Source organism: Trachurus trachurus, assembly GCF_905171665.1.
Source record: "Trachurus trachurus genome assembly, chromosome: 12".
Lineage (NCBI taxonomy): Eukaryota > Metazoa > Chordata > Actinopteri > Carangiformes > Carangidae > Trachurus > Trachurus trachurus.
The window spans coordinates 29,181,343-29,207,764 of record NC_139908.1 but is presented as its reverse complement, the minus strand read 5'-3'; the positions used below and the strand labels follow the sequence as shown (position 1 = coordinate 29,207,764).

Sequence of the window (26,422 nt, the reverse complement as noted above, 5' to 3'; positions counted from 1 at the left end):
GAAAGAACACAACCAGATGGTATTCAGTTTCACACAGCGTTTACATGATATCATTTTACTTCTGATAAGTTTGGGAGAGGGAATATTCTACCTCTCTGAAACTGAATGAAAGTCCATTCAGTTTGGGCCTGTTTATTCTGATGAAGGTGTTTATGGAGCATTTAGATTCAGATTGGACATCTATGTTCATTCAGACTGGCTCCATGTAAAGCCAGCTAATGTCTGTTCATTCTTTTGAAGTAAATATGATGGAGAGTAAAAAACCTCACCCTCTGTATGGTTTTAGGTGCGAGAAGCAGCACAAGCTCTTCTATTGGCCGAGTTGAGAAGGATCGGCCAATCGGGACGCAAGGACACCATCGACTTGTGGGCTCCCTACCTCCCTCAGTATGTGGACACCGTCAGCTCCCGTAAGTACCTCACTTCCTGTACTTTGTCCTGTGGGCTGGGTTCTGTCAGATGGATTGTTCTCAGGTTGGCTGTCCATCCCCACAAACTGATGTGATTTTGCCTGTCAAAGTTCAAGGTCATGGTGATGACAGTTGTGGCTTGTTGGATGTGGGACCTGTAGACCACCTGGAGGGAATGTGGCACAAAATACTGACTCTGACTCCAAGATGAACTGAGTAGATTTCAGCGTCCAAAGTTACAGTGAGCTCATGTTCTCATAATACAATATATCAGGGGAATTTAATTAATCTGTCACACTGTGACCTCACAATTCACATTTCTGGCCATAATGCAGAAATGTATACACTAAATATGCCACCATTTCTGGATAATTGAAGTAGCCTAATGATATTTTATCCACAAAGTCAAAGGTGAGTTTGACTGTAACATCACAATGTTCTCTAAAAACTCAGGATGCAGAACTGTAACTCAGGAAGGAGAGACTGAAACAACCAGGAGGTTCATTCTACTGGAATAATCCTAATCATAATGGTTATCTCATCTAGATAGATGGGTAGGTAGGTAGGTAGGTAGGTAGGTAGAACTTTATTCTTCCCGAAGGACATTTTTCTGCCAGGATGCTCCAATAAGAAATAAATAAAATACAAAGAGGTAATATATGATAAAATATACCCTACTAGTGCAAAAGGAACAACCTAAACACAAGTTAAATACAGTGCTACATAATTTGAATACAATACATTACAGTATTTAAATATGATATAATACTAGTGCAAGTGGGCCAAACATCATTTCAAAAGGTGGCATGTTGTTGTGTTTTGGACATATTAGGGGAGAGCGGGACACGTCCTAACGTGGAGTCAGTCTAAATGCTTCTGCCTCTTCCAGTTACTCACACAACTAACAGTCACCTGCCACTGTTCATCAATGTTGGACGCAATTCAACACAATTTAACGATAAAGAGTGTTGTCAGGCGACAAAAGTGAATTCCTTTGTCATAGTTGTCTTTTGATTACTGAGCTGCTTGTGTAAGTCACCAAATTCAACTATGTAAGATCTTAATACGTAATTGTTTTGTTGTCTAAAACAAAACATGGATTTAAATCACGTTAGCTAGGCTTTAATAAAATGTCACAGCCTGTTACATGGAATAATAATGAAACATCCTACAGACCTATTCAGACTGTTGTCAGCTACATTGTTGTTTACTCTTTGACTCTTGTTCATTTTGATCCAAATTTCTTCAATAAATCAGACATATTGTGTAGGCTATGTGCCCACATCAACACAGATCAATATTCTAAAATGTAATTTGATAACAATAATTAGATTACTTTGTCGTTTTTTTCCGCTTAACGTTGTCATTCTGAAAACAGTATTAACCTATAGGGTATTGATAGAATTTATATAGATGGAATTTTATGAAATGATTTGCATGAAACAGAAGCGTTCCAGCTAACCCGGGTGTAACGTTTGCACTTTTCCACTTCTCGGTCCAACTGTATAAAAACCCTCAGTGTGTGTTCTGGTTGTATAAAAACATGATTAATCCAACTCAGCCCAAAGCAAAATGTGTTAGGTTGTGCCGTGCTCTCCTACTGTTCATGTTCACCTCCTACTGAAGGGTGAGGAGTTCTACAACATACATATCTACAGTTGCTTTTTCTTACAGTCTCAGTTTTTCCATGTATGTCCCTAACAAGCTACAGTATGTAGAAAAATGATGTCTCCATGTTTTGTCCCACCTACAAAGCTCTGATTGGTCAATTGTTCCTTTAACTGTAGAGAAATGGCCGTGAACACAAAGATAACAGAGGACCTACTTGTACAAAACGGCCACATCTATCTCTCTGTCCTCTCTCTATCCTCCTCTTTTTTTCTTTTTTTCCTCTCTGTCTCCTCCTCTGTCTCCAGCTCTGTTTATTCCCCACAGTGTCTCCCTGTGTCTGTCTATAGTTAGACCTGCTGATGGGAAGAAAGGTGAATCTCCACCTTCTTTTACTAGAAACAGCCTTCTAAAATGCTCTGTGTTTGTGTGTGTGTGTGTGTGTGTGTGTGTGCGTGTGTGTGTTCAGGAGTCGCCCTGTGGTTGCTGTGGATGCTGGGCGTTTCTCAGGGGAACAGTTGCCATGGAAACGGGCACCGGTCAGTGTTGTGTTACCACAGCAGTACCGCAGGCAGGGGAGGTGGTCGAAGTGATGGAGCGGTGACCTCAGGGGGATGAGGGGGAGGATGAAAGGGAGGGAGAGAGAGAGAGAGAGGTTAAAGGGTCAGTGAATCTGATCTGGGTGCTGCGCAGCAGGACTGAAACAGACAGTAAGATGACTCCTGCTGGTCCTGGAAATCCTGGAACATCGCGGGGAGAGTCAGGGAATGTGTTGAATCCCCCCGGAGACGTCCTTTGAGTCTGAACCTCTGTTTTCTGGATCCGTCCCCTGTTAAATGCCATATATGTCATTCTCACATTTTGAGCCCTTTTCCTTCTTATGAAACAGGGTGTCGACCTGTTTCTGCTCTGTGAGCCTTTGTTTTTTATCTCAGAAGTCTGTTCACATGACTTAAATCCCAACCAACACCAAGACTGGTATTGTTATTCAGTCTCCCCCAACATCCCTTTTTTACTTCATGACCATATCCACTATAAGTACAGATATATTTAACAACCAGTTACCTGGCTTTATTTTCATTTTTTCATTAGCAATGACCAGTGATGGGAATAACGCCGTTATAAAATTCCAGCATTACTTACAGAGCTACTTTTTTCAGTAACGAGTAATCAAAAAAGTTACTCTTTCCGCCGTTATAACACTATCACTGACACAAAATAATTCACCTGTAAAAGTGTACGTTACACATTTATTTTCAGTCCATCAACTAGTCCGAAGACGGGGCGTGGAGGAATACTGAGTGAGTTGGTTAGTTCCAGATGAACAGGAGCTCAGGGTTATGGTTAGAGGGTTACAGTGTGTTCACACTGGACGCCAAGCCAATATTTTCGTGATGAGATTACAAACAAAGTCAATGCAAAGACATGTAAACATGCAAATTCATGCTGGCAGTGCGAACGACGAGTTTGTAGTATTTAAAAAATTCAACTTTGGGGAAATATTGGTGTGACCTGGTGTCGGGACAACCTATCAGCGTTGAGATTCTCCTCAGGCAGGACGCCAGGATGTCAGTGACTTGCTAGATACAGTCAATATTGTTTTAAATAAATCATTAATCATCATCATAAATCATTAAAAGAATAGTTCACCCAAAATTGAAATTTCACTCATTATCTACTCCCCCTCATGTGGACTAAGGGCTGGGAGAAGTTTCAGAGTCCTCCGTGGCTTCTCTGAGTTACAGGGGGTCTCGGCGTAGCAGTGCATGTCAATATAACGGTTGCAAATGGATAATTTTTTTTGGAACAATTTCGCATTTCGGGGCTTCAATACAAGACAGACATTACATACGAGCAGCATGGAGGTATCTGGATGTTTTTTGGTGTGTCTTTTTGTTATGAAGACAGTTGGTATCCATTTGCAACCGTTATATGGACATGCACTGCTACGCCGAGACCCCCTGTAACTCAGAGAAGCCACGGAGGACTCTGAAACTTCTCCCAGCTCTTAGTCCACATGAAGGGGAGTAGATAATGAGTGAAATTAAAATTTAGAGTGAACTATTCCATTAAAGGGATAGTTCACCCAAAATTCAAATTTCACTCATTATCTACTCACCCTCATGTCAACTAAGAGCTGTGAGAATTTTCAGAGTCCTCCGTTCCTTCTCTGAGTTACGGGGGGGTCTGCGCAGCAGTATTTGTCCATATAATGGTTGTGAATGGACACCAGAGCTCTTCGTCCAAAAAGACACACCAAAAAACATCCAAATACCTCCATACTGCTCGTCTGTAATGTCCCTCTTGTATTGAAGCCCCGACATGAGAAATTGTTCCGAAAAAAATTAAATAAGTCTATATTTTAAGCTTGTTTGTAGCGGAAGCTCCCAGTGTCTCAGTTCACTGCTCTGCCTGTGTAAGTGCAAATCTCACGTGATTTGCACTGACCGGCGGAACAATTTCTCATGTCGGGGCTTCAATACAAGAGGGACATTACAGACGAGCAGTATGGAGGTATTTGGATGTTTTTTGGTGTGTCTTTTTGGACGAAGAGCTCTGGTGTCCATTCACAACCATTATATGGACAAATACTGCTGCGCAGACCCCCCCGTAACTCAGAGAAGGAACGGAGGACTCTGAAAATTCTCACAGCTCTTAGTTGACATGAGGGTGAGTAGATAATGAGTGAAATTTGAATTTTGGGTGAACTATCCCTTTAAGAAATGTATTGATTTTTACACCAAAACTGCCACTCACAGGCAGATGGACGGGCAGCTGTAGCCTAGTTGGTGTCCGGCCGAGACCTCCGATGAGGTTATTCACCCAGACATGACCACGTTTGTAGGCTAGTTGTTTTTACTTGTGTATTTGCACGTGAGTAACACAAATACTCCCGCGGTCAAACTCGCGCGAGTAAAACAAAGCTAAAATTCGCTTTGCGTCTGGCAAGTCCAAGTAATTAAAAATAGTAATGCAACAGTTACTTTTCCTGGTAATTAGTTACTTTTAAAGGTTTCAGAAATGGCCATTTGTCCTGTTTGTCACGCCTCCTTCCACGAGTTGCCGCACAAGTTCACCCGAGTAAGGAAAACAAATTTGATTGGGTGTTATCGAGCGGGTATTCAATGTTTGGGGTGAGACCCAAGGGGGCAGTTGTCGGTCTTAGAAGTGAAGCTCACTTCCGCATTCAAAAAGCTGCAATCCCCCCGGCTGTCGCTGGGGGCTGGCTCCAGAAGGGAGCAACTCCAATCGAGCCCCATGTTAAAATAGCCGATTTTACAGCTTAAAAAAACATATTTACAGCCTGGTACATTTTATTTTTTTGGTCTCAATCGATAGTTTCTACCCCCGCACACACTCTGAGGGGGGTGAATTTTTTTTAAACTCTACCGTTTTACTATTATTAGGGTTAAAGTTCTGGCCAATCAGGGCGCAGACCCGTTGAGTGACAGGTCCGGCGACCGCTGCTACGAGGCCAGTGGGCGGGCTCTCGGCCGGCCAACGGCCGCACCGCTCCAAATATGGCAAGTAGAATCCAACATGGCGCGGTTCTAATCCCCGTAGTAGCGGCACAAAACAGACTCCCCCAAACCAATGGGTGACGTCACGGACGCTACGTCCATTATTTTTACAGTCTATGGTGAGACCGAACTCTGTGTGTATATGTGCGCGATTATGTTTAGCTAACGTAGCTAACTGTTAGCTAGTAGGCTTGCTACCGCTACGTTCTAGCTTGCTAACTTAGCTAGCGAGGCTAAGTGATGGGCGCAGGGATCTGGAGGAGGAGAGTGGAGTAGGGACGGAGGAGAGTTTGTGTCGGTGGTGGTGGACCAGTCTCCTTGTTTTTCTCAGACGTTTGATTGACGGATGACAGATCTTGATTTCATTGGCTGATGAATCGTGAGCAATGTGACGTATAATTCGTGCGCCTGTATTATCCAATGCGGGGAAAAAACTACCCCACTTTCATCCCGGATTTAAGTTTGGGCTACATTGTCTGATAGATGAGTTATTACACTAATGTTAAGACCCACAGTGGGCTCAAAATCCATTTTCTTTCCTGAATACCTTTAAAATGTAGTAATACAGTTATTATCTCCGTTACTTTGGGGGAAAAGTAAATAACTAATACATTTTTTAAAGTAACATTTTAAAAGTAACATGTCCAACACCGACAGTCCATAGGAGAAACTCCAAAACATCAATAATAAAAGCAGCATCACCTCCTGCTGGTTGAATGACTCCACCACTCTGACTAGTTTCAGGTTCCATCCCTGTTTATCCAGAGTCCTAGAAAAAAGTGACGAGTGAAGAAGTTATTATGACACTTGATTTGACAGCCTATCAGATATCCACTGTCTCATTCAAACACTTTCCAGACCAGATACTCCGTCTGACCCAGAGTCAGTAAGGAACGTCACAGCTTTTCACAGGGCGCCTGAATGAAACTGGCAGTTGAAGGAAGGAAGCAGCAGTGTAGCGGTGGGTGATGGGATGGAAGAACCAACTGAGAGGGAATGATGGTGGAAAATCAACATGTTGTCACAATACACTCTAAACTGTAGCCCATCCCACACACACACACACACACACACACACACACACACACACACACACACACACACACACACACACACACACACACACACACACACACACACACACACACACACACACACACACGCTGTCACTCACATGGGAGGATCAGTGTAACATAAGCAGAGTTATTTAGCTCTGTTGACACTGTAGTCCTCTGGAGCCACACACACACACACACACACACACACACACACACACACACACACACACACACACACACACACACACACACACACACACACACACACACACACACACACACACACACACACACACACACACACACAGTCCTCCAGCAGCAGAGTGGTTGGTGTTTGAAGGAAGACACCTGTATTTATCCATTAGCTTTTAGTGCCTAGGAAATGTCACTGAGTCAGTGACAGAGTCCCACTGTCTCAGCGTGGGGCTGCCCAGACAATAAACACACACACACATGCACGCACACATAGGCACACACACACACAGCAGCAGCCCTGGCTGACCTTTCAGCTTTCCTGTTAGTGTTTAAGAGGCTTTAACACAAAGGAAACACGAGTTGTTAACCTGCACTCAGACAGACAGAGACATAAACCACTCATCACCATCATCAACATCATCATTATCATCATCATCACCATCACCGCTGCGTTGCATTTAATGACTGGCTCCTCCACATGTTTGGAAATAGTTTTATTTGCGACAGTTACAGAGTTCCCACGCGTCCAAGACGAACACTGTCACACCGTCCAAAAAGAAAGTCACACACTCTAATATGTCACTGGAGCGCCTGTAGCTCTGATTACGGTACACATTCGCTGTGGCATCGTTTCAGTCAGCTTCTGCAGTCTCACAACATTTCTTTTCATCCAGAGTTGCATGCATTTTTCCAACATTCTCATGGGGTTCCGGTCTGGACTCTGTGGTCACATTGGACCATGTTTCTTCCTTTCTTCCTTCACTCTCCTCTAGTTTGTAATAATGTGTTGGACAGTTCTTAACACAATTTTATAAGTCTCAGCAATCTCATTGGATGTTTTATTTGCTTGATGCCATCATGCTCATAGTCTGACCCTTCTGAAACAGATGAACATCTTCTCCACAACCACAGGATGTGTCTTCTGACATGGTTGTTTAAGAAATGAGACGGCATCAGTTAGGGTTAGATAAGTTGTTGCCAGCTGAAACATAATCATCCATGCTGTAATTATCCAGTAGGAGGCTCTGACCTGTTTTTTGGACGGGCAGTGTAGAAAATGAGAAAAAAAATCAAATGTCCTGGAAAAGCTTGAGTTGTCCTAGAAAATGATTTATCACATGGTAACATCAGCTACCAGAGCTCTGTTTGACTTTTTCAGACCCCACCCACCAAGGATTTCTTTTACAAAGAAGAGTTTAGTGAGAAAGGTGGATGAGTGTCTCTCTACTGAGTGACAGATAGAGGAGCAGCATGTTTGTGTTGTTCTATCATACATTTTTGATAGTATCTAAGCATGTAAGAGATGATTTCATAGATAAATTAGAGACATGCACATCAATCAGACTTCTGAGGATGAGAGAGGAATAAACATAGAAACAAAGTGGTTAAATGTATGAAATTAGGTACAACTATAGAAGACAGTAACCCTACGTCATGTAAAAGGCCACGCCCCCTCACCGGTGAAAACAAAGGAGAAGTCCTCGGTGTGTTCCATAGGCGCTAATACAAAAAAACACAATGCCAAAGAGTTGTTGTGTGGTATATTGTTCGTTGAACAACTTAAAATAACCTAACATCAGATTTCCCTACTCCCCTTAAGAGAGTGGGACAGGAAAAGAAGAGATTTATGGCTTCAGGCCGTATGAAGAATGGACAAAAATGGCCTGAAGCTGTGGGACCGGCTAGTCCACATGTGCTCGTGTGGTGGTAAACCATTTCGGGGGGGGTCCGCTATTCTGAAGGTCCGCTATTCCGAACTCTTCCGAAGGTCCGTTCTAAAATTGTACATAATGTGTGGGCTAATATACAAGGAAAAAAATGACACATGTCACAGGCTTTGATCCCTGGCTGCCCGCACCAGAGGTAACTGGTCTAACCACTGCACTACGGTGACAGTTGATTGACATGTTTCACTCATTTATGGACACACATTCCCTAAATCTTTATTTTTTTTCGGTAAAACGAGGTGATATAGCTGTCTGCCTGACAAACATTAGCTATTGCAGGAGGTTTCCAGGCCGGTTAATGTTAGACAGGCCAAATCAAGACGGACGCCAGTCAAAGCCAGGAGTTTGTTTTCACCGGAGTGGGGGCGTGGCCTCACTTGCTGCTCTCATCTATGGAAAAGAAGCATGAATGGGACGGGGGATGTGTTGGTGTTTGTCTGTCAGACTGGAGCAGCTGGAAACGTCCTGGAAAATGATTTCAAGAAAAGAGTGGGAACACTAAGTTAGATGAGAATATGACAGGTCACTAGTTGTTTCGTGTGTGTGTGTGTGTGTGTGTGTGTGTGTGTGTGTGTGCGCTCAACCCCATGTGGCAGCCAGCTAGCTGGACATGCTGCACACTGCTGACCAATAAGAAAACATGAGTGTGAAGCTTTAATCTTTGTGGAAGACGTCCCGAGCAGCGGGGAGGGGAGGGGAGGGAGGGGGGTCCATACACACACTTAACGCTCTCATATTCACACACACTTGATTAAACAAAGTCCCCAGCATTGTTCGCCCTCACACGCATGAACACACACAGTTTGAGGGTCAGACTGTGTGTGAGAAGCAGCTGTTTCTTTGATCACTCAACAGCAGTAACCACTTCCCCTCTCTCTCTCTCTCCTCTCTTTTTACTAACTGTCTACCTCCATCACCCAATCCTCATTCATCAAGCTGCTGCTGTTAAAAACCTTCTTCCTCCTCTTTTCTGCTTTTTCTTGTCATCTCACTTTTTTCTCTTACACCCCCCCCCCCAATTCCTCCTGTTCCTTCTGGCATTTCTCCTCCTCCTCCTCCTCCTCCTCCTCCTCCTCCTCCTCCTCACACTATTCATACTTTTCCGTCTCCAGTACTGTTGCTCTTTGTCTTTACTCCCTTCTTCCTCCCTTGCTTCTTATTCATTTGTGCTCTGCTCCTCATCACTACAATCTGTTAATTGTTTTTTTTTTTTTTTTTTAATTTTCCTCTTTTTTAAATCTCTCTTTTTCATTTTGTCTTGCCTCTGTCCTCCCAGTTGTGTTTTTATTCCTCTATGGATAAAGGTGAAGTTGATTTGCTGTTAATATTGATTTTGATAAAACAAGAGATCAGGTGGGAGGTTTTCCTGCTGCCCCATATACATATACCTTAAGTGTAAAAATCAGCAGTCAAAATGATGACAGAATATTAAAACATGCAATGATACAAGAATACATAGCACACTATTACTAACTACTAACTGCTAAAAAGTCTATTTTTTATGTGACATTGAGGTGAAATTAAAATGTAGTTCATTTTAATTTTATTCAATTTTGCGAAAAGGAATATAAATCCAGAAAAGGAAGAAAAAAGGCGGAAGAAGGGGAATGACTGCTAAATATGAGGGAAGTGTGTGTTTTTAAGTGAAGACAGCGAGCAACAGCCAGAAGAGAGGAGGAGGAGGAGGAGGAGCAGGAGGAGGAGGAGGAGGTCCTGGAGGTTAACAAGGCATGCTGGGAGCTATGTGTCATGGCTGACATGACAAGCTTGACCTTGGAGTGGGGCAGAATGTCTCCTCCCTCTACGTTTCCCCCCCCTCCCCCTGTCATCCACCCCTCCTCCACCTCCCTCTCTTCTTTTTCTCCCTCAGCTCCTTTATCTCTCTCCATTTCACCCCCCCCCCCCCCCCCCCCCACCGGCCTGGACAGTTGAGTAATAGACCTGGCCCCAGCATGTGTATGAATGGAGGATGATTATGGGGAACACTAGAAGCAGCCGAGCACTGCACAGGTTTTTGATACATTCACTGGGTGAATAGAAACACCTGTACACCTACTGCAATTATCCAATTCAGTCAGCCAATCAGTGGCCAGCAGCTCAACCAGGCACCGACCTCCAAGGCTGAACAATGGAGCCGACACTGAAGAGATGAGAGCTGCAGATCCTCTGCTGGCCACTAGAGTGAGTGTCCAGCAGTGAGTCAGTCCCCACAGACAGCCATGTTGAAACGGCCATGTTTACAGCCTGGGACACATCAGTTTTGGTCTCTACGGATCATTTATTCCTTCACATGACGACTGGTTATAGAACTCATCTGTTCTGTATTATTGAGTATAGGTGGGTGAGCCAATCAGCATGTAGTGAACACTCAGCGAGGAGTAAGGGGGCGGAGTCAGACACGATGGAGCAGCTTCAGTACCATGCCATTGAGACTATGTCCAACTTTATTTACAGTCTATGACTGCCACACACACAATTCTGTAGATACAGGTGAGGAGCTTTACTTAAAGGGATATTTCAACATTTTGGCAAATTGCCATAATCCCTATAGTCATAGCAGTAGGTTCACTACCTTTAATTGTCGGTGCAAGATGTGTTTACATCGGCGGGGCAGAGACGTGAACTGCTCAGCTAACGCAGGCGCATACTTACCTAATTTAACCCCTCAAATACATAACACTCACTACACATTCACCACGCTATGAAATAATAATGTAACATTACGAGACGAATGCATAACCGGAACTACATTCCAGACACGGCTACTCGGCAGAGTGATTTCAAAAATGCAAGTAGTTCTGAGTAAGGAACTGCTGACTCCCCTACCGGGAAAACATGTAGTGTTTGACAGCTTAAACAAAAAGCCTGCAGTCACACTTTAATACTATGGTGTGGTGGAGGAAAACACCAACATGAACAACATGTCTGACCTGGGGATGGATGGCCTACAATAGGAGAGGACTATGTCATGTTCACTTCCTGTCTGTAGGAAGAGAAAGCTGAGGCTGCAGTGGACACCCCGGTGTGACGGGTCTGGGTCAGAGTCTGAATCTATGGGATGTGTGTCATGTACCAGTGGGAGAAGGTTTTCTTCTCATTACCAATCAAACATGGTCTGAATGTCACAGTCTTCTCAAACTGGTTTCACCGCCATGACAGTGAAGCTCAGTGACCTCCTCAGTCTCCAGACCTGAACCAGTAGAAGTGTTGTGCTGAGGCAAACACCTTGCAGAGCCGGCTGCTTCTGGTTTGGTGTTCCTCAGTCCCATGGATGTTTGTCTTGGCTGTGGAACACGGAGCTGTTTCATAACGCTCCTGTGAACTGCCACTGAACTGAGAGGGAGAAACATCAGTCGACCTTTCGCCCAATCACAGCGGAGCATCAGTTATATTTTAATTAAGTCCAATTAAGTTTTTATCACTTTAACATTTGAGATGTATAACCAGCAACCAGGCTTCCGTCAGTGTGTGTGTGTGTGTGTGTGTGTGTGTGTGTGTGTGTGTGTGTGTGTGTGTGTGTGTGTGTGTGTGTGTGTGTGTGTGTGTGTGTGTGTGTGTGTGTGTGTGTGTGTGTGTGTGTGTGTGTGTGTGTGTGTGTGTGATGTAAAGCTGTACAAAGTCATTATCCTGTCAGCAGTGTGTGTGAGCAGGTTAATTGGAACATGGAGCACAATGTTAACCAGGATAAATCAATGTAATTATACATAGTGTAATTACAGTTTTTCTTTCAATACACCTCCTCCCCCTCCACCACACACAAATACACACAATTCACCTTTTTTTTGGCTGATTTTTTTGTTATTCTTTTGTTTTCTTTTCTGTTATTCTGGGAAACAAAGTGTAGAGGGTATATGTTTGGTGTGTGTGTGTGTGTGTGTGTTGGGGGAGGGGGTGGAGGTGTGTGTGTGTAATTCATTAATTAGGCTGTTTTCTGGGAGATTAGCCTAACATCAGCTCTGTTACCTTTACTCGCCTCATTCATTAGAGCTGGCTGCTAATGAAAAGCCAATCTTAATTGGCAATGGAGAGATAAGGGCTAAATGAAAACACTAAATATACAGGGAGTGTGTGTGTGTGTGTGTGTGCGTGCGTGTGTGTGTGTCTATTAATTCTCTAGATAACAAGGAGGCCCAATAAAGCTTTATTAGCTACTCAAGCGGGACAGTGAGCCTGATTGTAAGGAGTCTTGACCCTGCTGCTCCGGCTGTTTCCTGTGATCCTTCAGCCTGATATTGTATATTAATGAATGAAAATGTTTCTGCCTGTCTCCTCAGCTGGAAGCACCACAGAGTCGTCTCCACCAGCCCCGCCGCCGCCCGAGGCTCAGCCGGTGGAAACCAAGGTTCCCGAGGAGGAGATGGATGTCACCGATGACGACATCACAGCAGGTAGGGACCAAGTCATCAGGCTCTTATCCAGGAATCCACATTCATGTCCTTATTGGTGCAGCTGGGTTCAGTCTTGATGAAGAAGTTAGTGTAGTTATGAGAAGCCTCTCAGAGCGGTGTGTATTCTGTCAATGGAACGGTTGTTTCTGCTGCTGCCTTGAGTAGCAGTCTGACTACATACACTATATGAATATAGTGAAGACTCGACAGTAGCTTCCTAAGTCTTCTTCTTTGAGTGACCTGGCTTCATAAAATAAAATATAAAAAACATCTCACGTGCTGTGATGTGACCATTGCAATCCCTAGAGTGATTTCAGAAACATAACATTTTTATCTACATTGATTCAAAATCAACATCCTCCATTAACCTGAACTGGAGTTCTCTCACTGCCTACAGCTCAGACCAAACTGTGGAGTAACTCTACTGCAGTTGCAGCTTCATTCCTGCAAAACAAGATGTTACCTCGGGGTATGATCCGGCTGGTGACCCTGTTGCCACGACAGAACTGATATGAATCTGTCCCAGACAGTCAGATATGGGAGGCCTCTGCAGCTTGCATCAGAAACAGAGTCATGTCTCTGTCCCTCATGAGAGCAAGACTCTGTGATGCCTCCTGCCCACAGTGGCCGTCTCCACTGTCATTAGTGTCCAGATGCTTTTTCATGTTGGAAGAACACAGTTAAGAGCAACTTCTTCCCACACTCCATCCCTAAAGTTGCTGTGAGGTGTTTGTGGTGTCAAATGCAGCCCCCCCCCCCCCTCCTCCTCCGAGCCGTGGAGCCTCATCTGGTCTGATATGAGAAACACTGAAAACTCATTTATCATTTATGTGCTGCAGAATTCAGGTGTTTTGCTCCGGTGACTCTGAATGTAGGTTAATCTTGCTGTGTGTGTGTGTGTGTGTGTACATGTGCATGCGTGTGCGTGCGTGTGTTAATCAGTGCCCCCATAAACCATGTGCACTACCAGTGTTGTGTGACCAGCATGGTGTTAAAAGCAGTTTGGTGTTTGGTCTGCACACATGCTCTCCTCTCTCTCACACACAGTAAGGTGAGAAATAATTCTCTCCAGGAAACCTTGACACCTGCAGCACAGGTAGAAGACACACACACACACACACACACACTTTTTCCCACTCCATTTATCTTTTGTCACATTTCCCTGAGTGTTTAACAGTGACAGACACACAGGTGGATCAGTGTGTACATCTCTAGTTGCTTTTGACCACAGTGTAACAGCTTGGTACTTCACACATGAGGTTCTCGTTATCTCTCCATCATCATTTCATGATTTAATTAAACATGACGAATGCTTAACGGTACATTGTGTAGGAATTCCTCCCATCTAGCGTTGTGGTTGTAGATCACAAGCAACTCAATGGTATTTTTCATGCTGCATTCACCTGAAATTGGGCAGACGGCAGACGGATGACAGCCGCTGCACGTAACGGCATAAACAAGCCTCTATGTAAACAAGTGGTCCGTCAGCACCAGGCAAAACAATACACGTGACAATATGTTGTCATGGCGATGTGGTATTGTTTTACCGGCTTTCTCTGGACTTCTGTGACTAAAATGACATCTGGTTTGTTACCGACGGCCGTCTGCCCGACTGCAGGTGAATGCAGCATCAGTGTAACGCTCCATTCCTCCTCACTGCGTTACCGCGGTGACTGAGTTTCCGTGGTTTCCGTGGTTTCCGTGGTTTCCTACCGTCACGCTGCCACTGAACGTAAAAACATGGAGACACCACATGGCAGCAGCACCGAGCTTACCCGCTCCATGGAGACATGAATGATATGAACGGCTCATTCAGAGCTGAAAGGAACACTTCACTTTGTTGATGGGGGGGATTACTGGTTAATGAAAAACAGACTTTTAAACCAAATAATCGATTTTCATGAATAGATAACAGGAGAAGTTACACAATGTCCCTTTAAAGATATATAATATTACAATGCAGTAATATTTCTAAAGGGGAAATGTACACTAGTCCAGTTGTGAAAACACACAGACATGCTCTGACTGTCTCTTGCACATCCTCTCTCTTCCTCCTCTCCTCTCCTCTAACAGACCAGTCAATATCGCAGACGCGTGTGACAATTTATCATTTCTCACAGCTCATTTTTCTCCTATTGACAGCAGTGTTTTTCATTCAGTCTCTGCAGTATTAAATCTGTTAGCAGACGCCTCAGACACAGAGCAGGCTCTGAGTGCTCTCTGCTGTGGAGAGTTGAAAACTTTCACTACCATCCCTCCTTCTGTCCTTTGTCTCTCTGGGTTGAGACCAGGAGGAAAATGAGAGTGTGTTGTGTTGTCTTGTGTTGTGTTGGGGAATGTAGCAACAGTTGTGTGTGTTTCTGCGTAGTGGCAGTCAGGTTCAGGTCTTTCCTTTAACATGTCGTGCGATATGAGATGAAACTTTCTCTCTTCCGCTGCTGTGATGATCAGCTGTTGTCTGATTGGCTCATTTCTAGTCCTTTTCTTATTGTTTAGTAAATTTGCAACGTTATTCATTTTGGTTTGGTTGGTTGGTTGGTTGGTAGTTGTTTTCTGATTTGTAGCCGTACTCTGGTTGGTTTGTAGCTGTACTCTGATTGGTCAGCATGGAGCTCTGTTCAGATTCACAGATTTTTAGCTGTATTTCCATTGTGCTAAAATATTTTCTGATTTCTTAGTTGCTTTGCAGTTGTATTCCATTTGGTTAGTGTCACTGTGCTCTGATTGGCTGCTTTGTAGCTTTGTTCTAAAATGTAGGTTTTGTAGCTGTATTCTGATTGGTTGATTCATAGCTTTTTTTTAATGATTGATTCACTGTTTGATTCTTGCTTGTTGTGACTGTGAGGAAGTGCTTTTTGTGTATTAGAAAGTAATTTCCTGATTCTTGCTGTATGACTGTGACGTCCTGGTTGTCTCTCAGCAGTGAGGAGACATTTGTTTTCAGGGTCTTTGTCTCGGTAATGTCTGGAGGGAGTTTCTTCAAATTTTGCACAAACATTTACTTTGATTCAAGGATGAAGTGATTAGATTTTGGTGATGAAGGTCAAAGGTCAAGGTCACAGTGACCTCACAAAACAAGGTTTTGGTCTTGTGAATGCAATATCCCTGGAGCTCCTCTTGGGAGACGCTGAGGTCTCCACCGTGAAGCCGTGACTCCAGTTTCTGTCTATTCAATAAGAAAGAAATACATTGTTTTTCAATGACATATTATAGCGTTATAGGTTTCATAAGTCATTCAGGAGTCTGTCAGCAACATTATTTATGTAAATATAAAATGTTATAAAATTGTCCCAAGTTCCAGTTGATGTCCTGTCATATGATGATATAAAATGGAAAGATTAAACAATTGATCAATGACTTTGATTGATTGATTAATCATTAATGTCCCCCAAGGGGCAATTTGATACACAGCAGCTATTGGCAGGCACAATAGTAAATAGATAGGAATACATCATAAATATTACTACGTAAAAAGTGCAAGTTACATCTATTGCACGTCTGTCCGTCCTGGGTGAGGGATCCCTCCTCTGTTGCTCACCCTGAGGTTTCTCCCATTTTTCCCTGTTAAAAGGGTTTTCCATGGAGTTTTTCCTCAGTGGATGTGAGGGTCTAAGGACAGAGGATGTTGTTACGATGCCATGTAAAGCCCTTTGAGACAAACTGTTTGTAAAAACGGGCTATACAAATAAAATTACGCCTTACAATCTGCGAAGTTGTTATCACAGCAAATCATCAACTCCAGCTGATTCAGATATTTAACAGCTGATGGAACAAATGATCTCAGGTATCCATTAGACCTGACCCTCCTGACTTTGAGCTTTTATTGAGTCTTCATTAGTTAAAGGAGTCATCACCTGGTTTTTTACGTATCCAGTCCCCCTTAAATTGCTTTGAATCAATTCTTAAAACTTATTGGAAACATTTTTTTTTTTTAATCAAACATAGAGCTCGTTCTGGCACTTTTTCATACGGCAACTTTCTCTCGTGAGAGTAGGCGCGAGGTTTTGACTGGTCCGGATGTTCATTGTATTAATATGTAATGAGGCGCGCATTGATTGGACGCAGGAAGGACAGAGCCGGAACCATGTTATAGGCTATAACTTAATAAAATAAAACAACATTTTATCGGTTCATTGTGAAACATGTATTTATTGATGCAAATGTGGTGATTTGTGTACGTAGGCTACAGAGCCCCGGGGCAAAGCTGCTGCTGCTCTGTGTGAAGCTTCACTTTTCATTCAAACAAACTAATACGACTGCCACAATGTTAGATTTCATCAATGAGACCAACATTTATCTCCTAAAAAGAATTTAACCAGTCGGCGGTAAACCTCTACAAACCTGCAGGTAAGTTAATTACCGATCGTTTCCTCCGGCGGCATGGCAACGTAGTTTGACCGGTTAACGAGCAGCTGCAGGCGGGTTGCTGACGAGTCACTCTCCGCTCCTCTGCCTCGCTGGAGCTGCACTTCTCCCAACGCAGAACAAACTTCTAAACAGCCGTCATTTGGATAAACTAACCGCACATTGGGGATCTAAACCCTTACTTTCTCGCATGAAAAATTATTAAAACTTTCAGCTTCTGAGATTTTAAATAAAATGTATTAGATTAATTAATATTAATATATTTGGGACTTATGGTTTGACAGAGGAGGTTATCAGAAGTTGATGTCTCACATATGTGAGTGGTGAGCATGAATAAAGTTATGTTTTTTTTTTTCAAGCAAGGCAAGGCAAAATTGTAAGAGTTGTGGTGTTATTAGTCATCTCTCTGTTAGCAGAGAAGATGAGGAGAAGAAGTAATGGAGGGGGCAAAAGAGAGGACAAGGAAAGAAAAGGCGGGGAAAAGAGATGAGAAGAGGGGACAAAGGAACAGAGACGGACATGTCAACAGCTACAGAATCACTTGGCTGCAGGCTGTTACCACGGCGATAGACTTATCACCTCAGGGTACTGTCTCTGTCATTCACTCACTCTTATGTGAGTGTGAGTGCGTGCAAACGTGTGCAAGCTGTAATTATGTCCCTTGCAGTGTCAGGGGACGTCATTAGGATGTACACACACACACACACACACACACACACACACACACACACACACACACACACACACACACACACACACACACACACACACACACACACACACACACACACACACACACACACACACACACACACACAGTTATTGAATCACAGCTGATATATTTTGTTGGTCAAATTAACTGTTACCAAAGCATCAAAGTAGCCTACAGTAATTATTATAAACTGACATTAAAAAAATGCTGTATGGAGACAGTGAGCTACTACTATTATTATTATTATTATTATTATTATTATTATTATTATTATTATTATTATTATTATTATTATTAGAATAAGGAGAAGGACGTGAGACAGTTGTATGGCTACTGGAGTTGATGTGGGATGAGAAGAGCTCCTGGTTTGATTCCCTCAGTGTCAGTGGCTACAAACACTGGTTTACATTGAAAGTTAGTGTTTCACCAACACTTTACAGAGGACAGGGACTTCCTCCTCCTCCTCCTCCTCCTCCTCCTCCTCCTCCTCCTCCTTCTCCAAAAACCAGGTGTAAAGAGTGTGTGTGGAGAGATAAAAGTCAGTTTAGAGGCTCTGTCAGACAAACACACAGAGGATATGACGTCACTGACAAGCGACCAACAGATTAACATAACAGATGAATTAGTAATAATTAACAAGGTTTATTGGCAAAATCTGAATATACTACTGTATAAGTGTATAATCGCTATAAAATAAAATTCATTTGGTTTTCGTATCCTTATAATTCTTCTTTTATATATACAGTATATACATATAGCTGGGGTCTTGATTTAGTGAGTGTGGCCATCTTGCACCCCCATGTTTGTATGGCAACCTGAACAGAAGATCTAGAGTTTGGTGTTCATAAATAAAGCAAGGAAGAAGAAGAAGGAGGAAACAGCAGACATATGGTAACATGGTTTAGATCTTCACCTCATGGCTCCATGCTCCTGAAATACTCCCAGTCGTCCCAGTCCTGGTAAACAAGAATTTGGTCCTCGGAGGACACCGTCACTTTGCCGACGGGAGGGGTGAGTGCAAGCGAGCGAGCGCTGCGAACTGGAATCTGAACGCTTGATGTCACGATTTTCCCCAATTTTACACAGTGGACCTTTAAAGGTGGCATAAGAATAACAAAACATACAACACAATTCTAATGTTTATACGTGTTGATGTGTTGAAGAAATGCCGGTTGACCAGCGACCAGTGCTGTGTTTGGATCTGTGTGTATCATGTGAGCTGCAGCCTGGCTCATACCCGCTGTCTGCAGCTTCTTTTCAATCCTGTGAGGCTTTGGTCATGAAGCGCAGCAGTCCTGACATGCTGCGCAGAGCAGAGTGACTGACAGACCCGTGTTTCAGACCAAACACTCTATAGAAGTGATTGCTGTCGGAAGATACAACTATTTAAGACTTATATTAACACAAACATTCTGCTTACTTCTGCTTTAATCTAATGGCAACCCTTAGTCAAGTGTGAACAGGCACGTAGAATAGTTTCTTTTTTCTTTTTCTGTCTTTTAAAAAAAAATATTTATAAGTATTTTGTGTGTGTGTTTGGACTGTAGCCTATATAATGAGTTTTTTAACAGTCTACTGGTCATTAGTTATTCACTAATTAATATTCATTGGAAATTTGAGGTGTCTGTTAATCACACCACGTACAGGAACTAGAGCTGTGTCAACAATCGATGAACTGCTCATGTGGTCAAACACTCTCCGGTTCCACTCCCTCAGACCTGAGGATTGGATGTGTTACTGTCGGCTGAGTCAGCTGATGTGTGTGCTTGTTTACATTACTCACTTGTGCTTTTTTGCCTTTGTGTACTAGATCTTAGTTGAACACAAAAGATCTTAAGAATGTCATTAAAAGCTGAGTGTGTGAGCCGGGGACAGTGAGGCGGCTCTACACTAGAGGGAAGACTGCCTCCACTAATTGAGAGAGTATCATGTCTCCTCCTCTGATGGAGAGGCTGACCACAGGGAGGTCAAAGGTCATCAACCCCCTCCTACACACACTGTCCCTCAGCTGGCAGGCATTTTATCTTCTTAAGGATTCAAGATGGTGCAGAACAGACATGATCAGCTGGTTGATTCCAGCTAATAAGATGTGAAATTAAACTGTAGGTGGATACCTGTAGAAAACAATCTACCTAACATCATTCATAAAATACATATTCAGTTAAATGATATGTTTATCATTTATGCTCAGTAGAGTCAATACAGTAGGCCTACCTATATGTTTTTAATTTCACAGGAATGTCTCATCCTCTTTGTTGGAGGAACAAAGGAAAGGAAGCAAGGAAACAAACACAGTTTTTAAAAAGGAACATGGGATCTCCTTTTCCCTCTCCATTGCCTTTTCACCCCTCTCTTTCTCCATCTCTCTCTCTCGCGGCCTTCTTCCTCATCCCTCTGTCCCCCGTTGTCCACAGCAGCACAGTCAGATGTCAAAGGTCAAGCTGACCCTCACCTCCCGGTGTCATTAGCCCCGTTGTGATTTGGTTAGCTGAAATGCTAGCCTCCCCTGTTAATCTAATATCAGAGCCTGGAGGTCGTTTGGGTCAGATCACATTTCTCCTCAGAACAGATTGAACTTATGGAGAGATAAATGTTCCGAGCTGCTCTGATTGTTTCTGATGATTCTCTGCTGCTTTACACTGGCAGGGACCCAGCTGTTGGATGGAACAATGATTCTATTAGAGACAGGAGTCAAGTTATTGTCCAAATAGAACAAATGTACAGGAATGTATTTTTGGTGTCTTTGGAACAGAAACAGTCATATCAGACATTGAGGCGCTTGGTTTTGGTACACTGAAGTACAGTATAGAGTAGGCTAGAATATTCTATTGGTATAATATACTATAAGATGGTGTGATATGAAAGGCTTTTTTGAATTTAGCAGAGAATGAATTTGGACTTCATGCAGTTATGATATATTATAGTATTGTGCAATACAGTGTTATGTTATGGTATACAGTATGGTTTTGTATGATAGCTATAACCAGGCATTGTATGGCATACTGTATGGTGTAGCCTAGTGTATAGTATAGTATAGTAAACCATAGCATAGCATAACATACAAGTAGCATAGCATAGTATAGACCTTTTCAGAGAGTATAAACAAAGACAGGTGTGGCTCATTAGAAAACGCTCTGGTACACTAAATGGAATGGAGCCTTAATTAGTATCCTTGGTAACACCTGTATTTGTTTATACTCTCTGAAAAGGTCTATAACCAAAGATACTCTGGTATAACATAGCAAAGCGTAGCATAGTACAGCATAGCATAGTACAGGAGTAGGCTATAGTAAAGCATAGCCCAATATAGCATGGAATAGTATAACATAGCATAGTATAGTACTGTATAGTATAGCATAGCATAGCTGTATATTGCATAGTTATACCATGGTCTAGGTGAATACTCGATTCTGATTGGCTGTTCTGGTCAAATTGATTACGTTCTAATGCTGCGTTCAAGACAACTCGGAAGTCGGAAAAAAACGAGCTCCGAGTTGTAAAAAATGAATTGAACGGTGTCGAACTCGGAAAGTACAGGTCGGAAACTCGGGTATCATATCAGAGCTCCGACTTTCCGACTTGACGTCACGACAGCATCAAAACATGGCAGCCCTCGTCTTAAACGGTTAGAATTTAGACATTTGAAGTTATTTGTTGAGGTTTTAATGCATATTTTTGTGTAGAGTCACTGGCTGAACACTGCGGTCACAGCCGGTCCCTCTTTTCTTTCTTTTATCGCCGACGAGAGTTATTAAATAGTCCGCTCAGTCACTTATTGTGAAAGACGTATGATTTTAACAGTAAAACAACATTAAAGTATTAGTAATTCATTTAATATTTATTTATTTCGTAAGTGACCATGGTCTAAGCGGGATAATGCCATTTGAGGTGTCCGATTATCAGAAATGAATGGACTACGCAAAAGCAACCGTTTCCGGAAGCAACCGGTTCACGCCTCCGCGTCGTCCATTAATTTCTGATAATGGACACCTTGTCGGGCATTATCCCTTACTTCTAGTATAGTAGCATAGCAGGTTGGCATGGTCACAACCAGTCTCCGCTTTTGTTATGTTCACATGGAGTGCTTTGGACAGAGCAGTGATGTATTTATGAAGTGCTATATGCAGGTGTTTTAATTTGAAGGTTCTGCTGATACTGCTGAAAAATCCTCACGACCTCCACCGTGAGATTCTCATCCCATGGACTGAGTCTTAACTCCATCTTGTGGAGCTGGTGATTGGTTCTGGCTCTGCTCCAGTGGAGAGCTGGTTCATATGGCTCACAAGGCTAAAATCAGTCATCCAGCAGCAGGGCTGCATGTATCAAACTCCTCCCACACCATAATCAGACAGTAGATAATAAAAACCGGTGGAAAAAATACGTATATCTCATTGAAAACAACAATACAGCACCTGTCTGATTTTGCTTGAAGAGGCAAAGTTAAGTTCCATAAATTCAAGTTGTTTTTCCCCCCCAAGTTCAGCTCTCTTCATAATCCTGAACAGACTGTAGTTGCATTAAAAGCCAACAGGTGCATGCACAAGGTGAGCTGTTCAATATCAGAGATGGGAGATTCTGGCACACATGAACTCACAATTTAATATCTGATGTTGACAGAACTCTCTTTAAAGTCTCAAATTCGGATCAATCAGATAGACAGACCTACAGAAGGACACAGACAGTTAGTCCATGTAGTGCCTTAATATGGAGTTTTCATGCCTGTGGACAGATTCATCTCTTAATACTGGTCACATTGATTAGGATGGAGCTCAGTTTTCACCTCAGAGACTCAGATCCTCTTCTCAGCAGACACTCACAACACAGAAAACACACACGCTAATCGGCTTAAATGGAAATGAGATAATGGGATGAAGAGAGGGACAGAGAAGGAATCCTGACTAATGCAAATGAGATGATCAGCCCAAACCTGCATAATGTCATTGTTTGTGTGATTTTTATTCCTCCATGCCGGCGGCAGTCAGAGCTGCAGGCTGATTGTTTTTTCCTGGGATGTGCATCTGTCCCATCGTCATGGACACAACATCTCAGAACCTCATTGACAAACTTCTTCAGATTTGGTACAAACATTCACTAGAACTCAAGGATGAATTCATTAACATTTTCCAAGGTCAAGGTCTTGTCCAAGGTCAAGGTGAACATCCCTTCCCTAACTACTCTTCTGTATTTTTTGTCAGATGTAAATAGTGTTTCACCGAGTGGTTTCAACATGAGCTAAAGTACATTTCAAGGACAACAAAAACAAACCAGGGCGTTTGTAGTCAGTGTGAAGTTAGTTTCACATTCCCTCATGTCTCCGTTTTCTTCCTTTGTGCCTCCTCTACTTGACTGTCAGCAGCGACTCAGGTCAGCAAAATATTGAGTTCAGATATTCTCCGGCTGTTTGGCTGTTCACTACACAGATCAGCTTGTTGTATCTAATCAGGTCAGATTAACTGTCAGACATCTTGAATTGATCCGATACTTAAGACTCGGCGCAACAAGCCATAAATCTGTCATCAAGCTGTTCTTCTTTATTCCTCAGCAGCACAGCAGCACGGCAGCTCTCACTGACTCAGATCCTCTCTCATTTTCTTATAGAAAATGTTTTTTACTGATCAGATTTTAGATTTTTAGCACATTTAGAAAATCTAAATAAAATGTAAATAAATGTGTAATACATGTTTTATTGTGAAAGGTAATTTATGGAAGCATTGCTCTGTGAACTACCCACTCTGAACTGAAGTTCTGTTACATTTCCTCCAGAACCTTTCAGTCCTACTTTTATGACATATTTTGGGAGATACAGTTCCACATTTATAGTTTGGGCAAAAAAGCTAGAATTTCTTTGACCTGTGTTTTGTCTCCTAGATATATTTATATATACAGTATAAAGCTTCTGAGTTTAGTTTGTATTTCTTTATTTAATTTAAAAAACATCAGCTGCCTCAGTTGATATCAGTGTTTTAGCTGGAAACCTTCACTTCTAACAGGAATAACAAACTGAGTTTAAGTCGTCTCTTAAGCTTCATAAAAACCTGAAAGTTCAGATATGAACCTGTCAGGAGAACCAACATTCAGACAAGATATGCATCAACTGTTGTTGTAATGAGTTGTGCTGTGTATTGATGCACTAATATAATGGAGTCAGGACTCAAGTGTGTGTCCCCTCCACCAGCCCCCCCCCTTTCCCTCCCCGTGATGGGAGGATCATTTTCTTTTCTTTCCTCACTCTAAGTTGTGGTGCTTTTCATTTGGTGTAGTCGAAATCTAATTTAGTCAGACGGCTTCGATTCTCCTATGAGCGAGGAGCGTGCGACCAAGCTGTGGAGCCTTTAATAAAAATAATTCCTTCTTTATGAAGCGGCGTTGTGATGGAGGCTGTCCACCGTCTCTGCATTAGGGAAATTAACATCCAGTGCCATTTCTCAGCCCCGGCCCGCTCCAATAACGGCCTGAACGTGACAGCCACAGAGTGACCAGAACACCGGCTGGATTAACAACCTGTCGCCTCGCAAATTAAACTGCAAAACAAAGACTTAATTCATAATGCAGGGTGAAAACATATAAAGGCCTCGGGCTGTGGAGAGCTCACCAATCTGTGCTTTCACACTGTCTCTGAGAATAGAAGTCACAGTAAAGTCCTACTGCATCGAAGCCTATTTATTAGTCAACAAAGGAAAGTGACTCTTGAATACATTTGTACAAAGTGACATAGTGCAAAAAGTAAGTGATCTCAGAAAAAAAAAGTTGGCATCACCCCCACCTGACAACTCACAGCGGCTCAGGGAGGAAAGTGTTCCTCCAGTGTGACTGGAGAGGCTGTTGCAGCTGAAGGATGTTTTGTTGAGTTGTTGAAGTTAAAGTAGGCTGGCTGTGTGCTGAACACAAACCACAACTATGATTCGTGGTTTGCTGGAAAATTGCTGCACAAATACCATGAAAATCTGGAATCATCTCCTCATGGTTTTCCGTCTCCTCCACTCAGACTAGTTGCAGGTTCAGGTTGAGTTGTGACTGTAAAGTGTTTCAAACGGGTCACAGTGACCTTGACCTTCCACCACTACAAAGTTCAAGTTCCTTCTGGGTGGAACTGTCACAGGAACTGCTGATATACAGTCGGTACAGAAAGTATTCAGACCCCCTTCCATTTCTCACCATTTGTTACGTTGCAGCTTTATGTTAAAATCACCCCCACAATCATTTTTTTGCTCATCAATCTATACTCAGCACCCCATCATGAGCACAAACACAGAATTTTAGACATTTTTGCAAATTAAAGGGACAACAAGGAGTTTCTCCATTTGGCAGAACGAAAAATTCTGCGACAATAAAAAAGTCTCATATTAATGTGGATGAATCTACGTTACCACTTGTTAATGGGCCCATTTTCGATAAATATATCGTTTTGTCTCTATTGTTATTTTGTTATTATTAGTGGTGATGGAAATGCTGGGCGAGCCGACCAGCGTTTCTTTACTTTCGGTTTTGCGGACGCTGCCCGGCGAGTCATGAGAATAACGCCGCCGAATCGCCATTTATGGTCGGAACTACGACGGTATCTGATCGTCTTTGAACTTCTGACTTTAATTATTGATGAATGAAAACATGACGAGGTGCGCGCAGAAGCTCATAAATGTAGTGTGAAAACACTTTGCTTTTCCAAAACTCCTCGTTGTCCCTTTAATTAAAAAAAAAACCCTTCACTGTGACACTTATGTAGCTCATTCAGGTGCCGCTTTCACTTTCTTTTGTTCATCTTTGAGATGGTTCTTTGAGATGGAGATGGTCCTTCATTGGGGTCCAGCTGTGTTGAATTAAATCCAGTAGTTCTGACATGATTTGAAAGCTACACACCTGACACCTGTGTAAATAAGACCTTACAGCTCATAGTTCATATCAGAGCAACATAGATCCATGAGATCAAAGGAACTGCCCCAAGAGCTCAGAGACAGTAGCAAGACACAGATCTGGACCAGGCAGCACAGTGGCCTGAGGAGCCAGGAGGAGGTCTGGCTCAAGCAGGACTATTCCTACAGGAGCCTTGGTTACACATGTAACCAAGAACTCACACACAAGTGAAAAACAAACAGCATCTACCTACCATCACACACACCATGACAGAAAGTGTCTGATTCCTCACAGCTTACTGTAGGATGTTGTGCGCTGGTCTTGGACCTGGTCTGTAGTGGATGTAGAGGAAACTGTGTGAAGGACAGAGACCTACAGGACCTGAGTGGAGGACGGTTAAAGCAGCGGTGTGTTTCTGTCTGGTCCCGTCCTACAAACTTGTGTGCAGTTAGTTTGTGGTATCTCCTGCCCCCCCCCCCCCCCCCCCCCAGCCCTCTGCTGCACCGTCTTAATTGAAGCGTTGTGTTTGCAGTGAGCAGATAGCTCCTCCGTCTGTGTCTTCAGATGGTCAAATACACTTAACCTTCAGA

At 42.8% G+C, this 26,422-nt stretch overlaps 1 protein-coding gene across 2 annotated transcripts in view; it reads left to right on the top strand.

Moving 5' to 3' along the window:
* Positions 1-26,422, top strand: part of wdr7 (WD repeat domain 7) — a 146,725-nt gene that overhangs the window by 68,269 nt on the left and 52,034 nt on the right. For both annotated transcript variants that reach the window (XM_083983743.1, XM_083983742.1), the window contains 2 exons: positions 287-410; positions 12,794-12,907. In XM_083983743.1, coding sequence (XP_083839869.1) covers positions 287-410; positions 12,794-12,907 — 238 coding nt within the window. The remainder of the gene's footprint in view (positions 1-286; positions 411-12,793; positions 12,908-26,422) is intronic.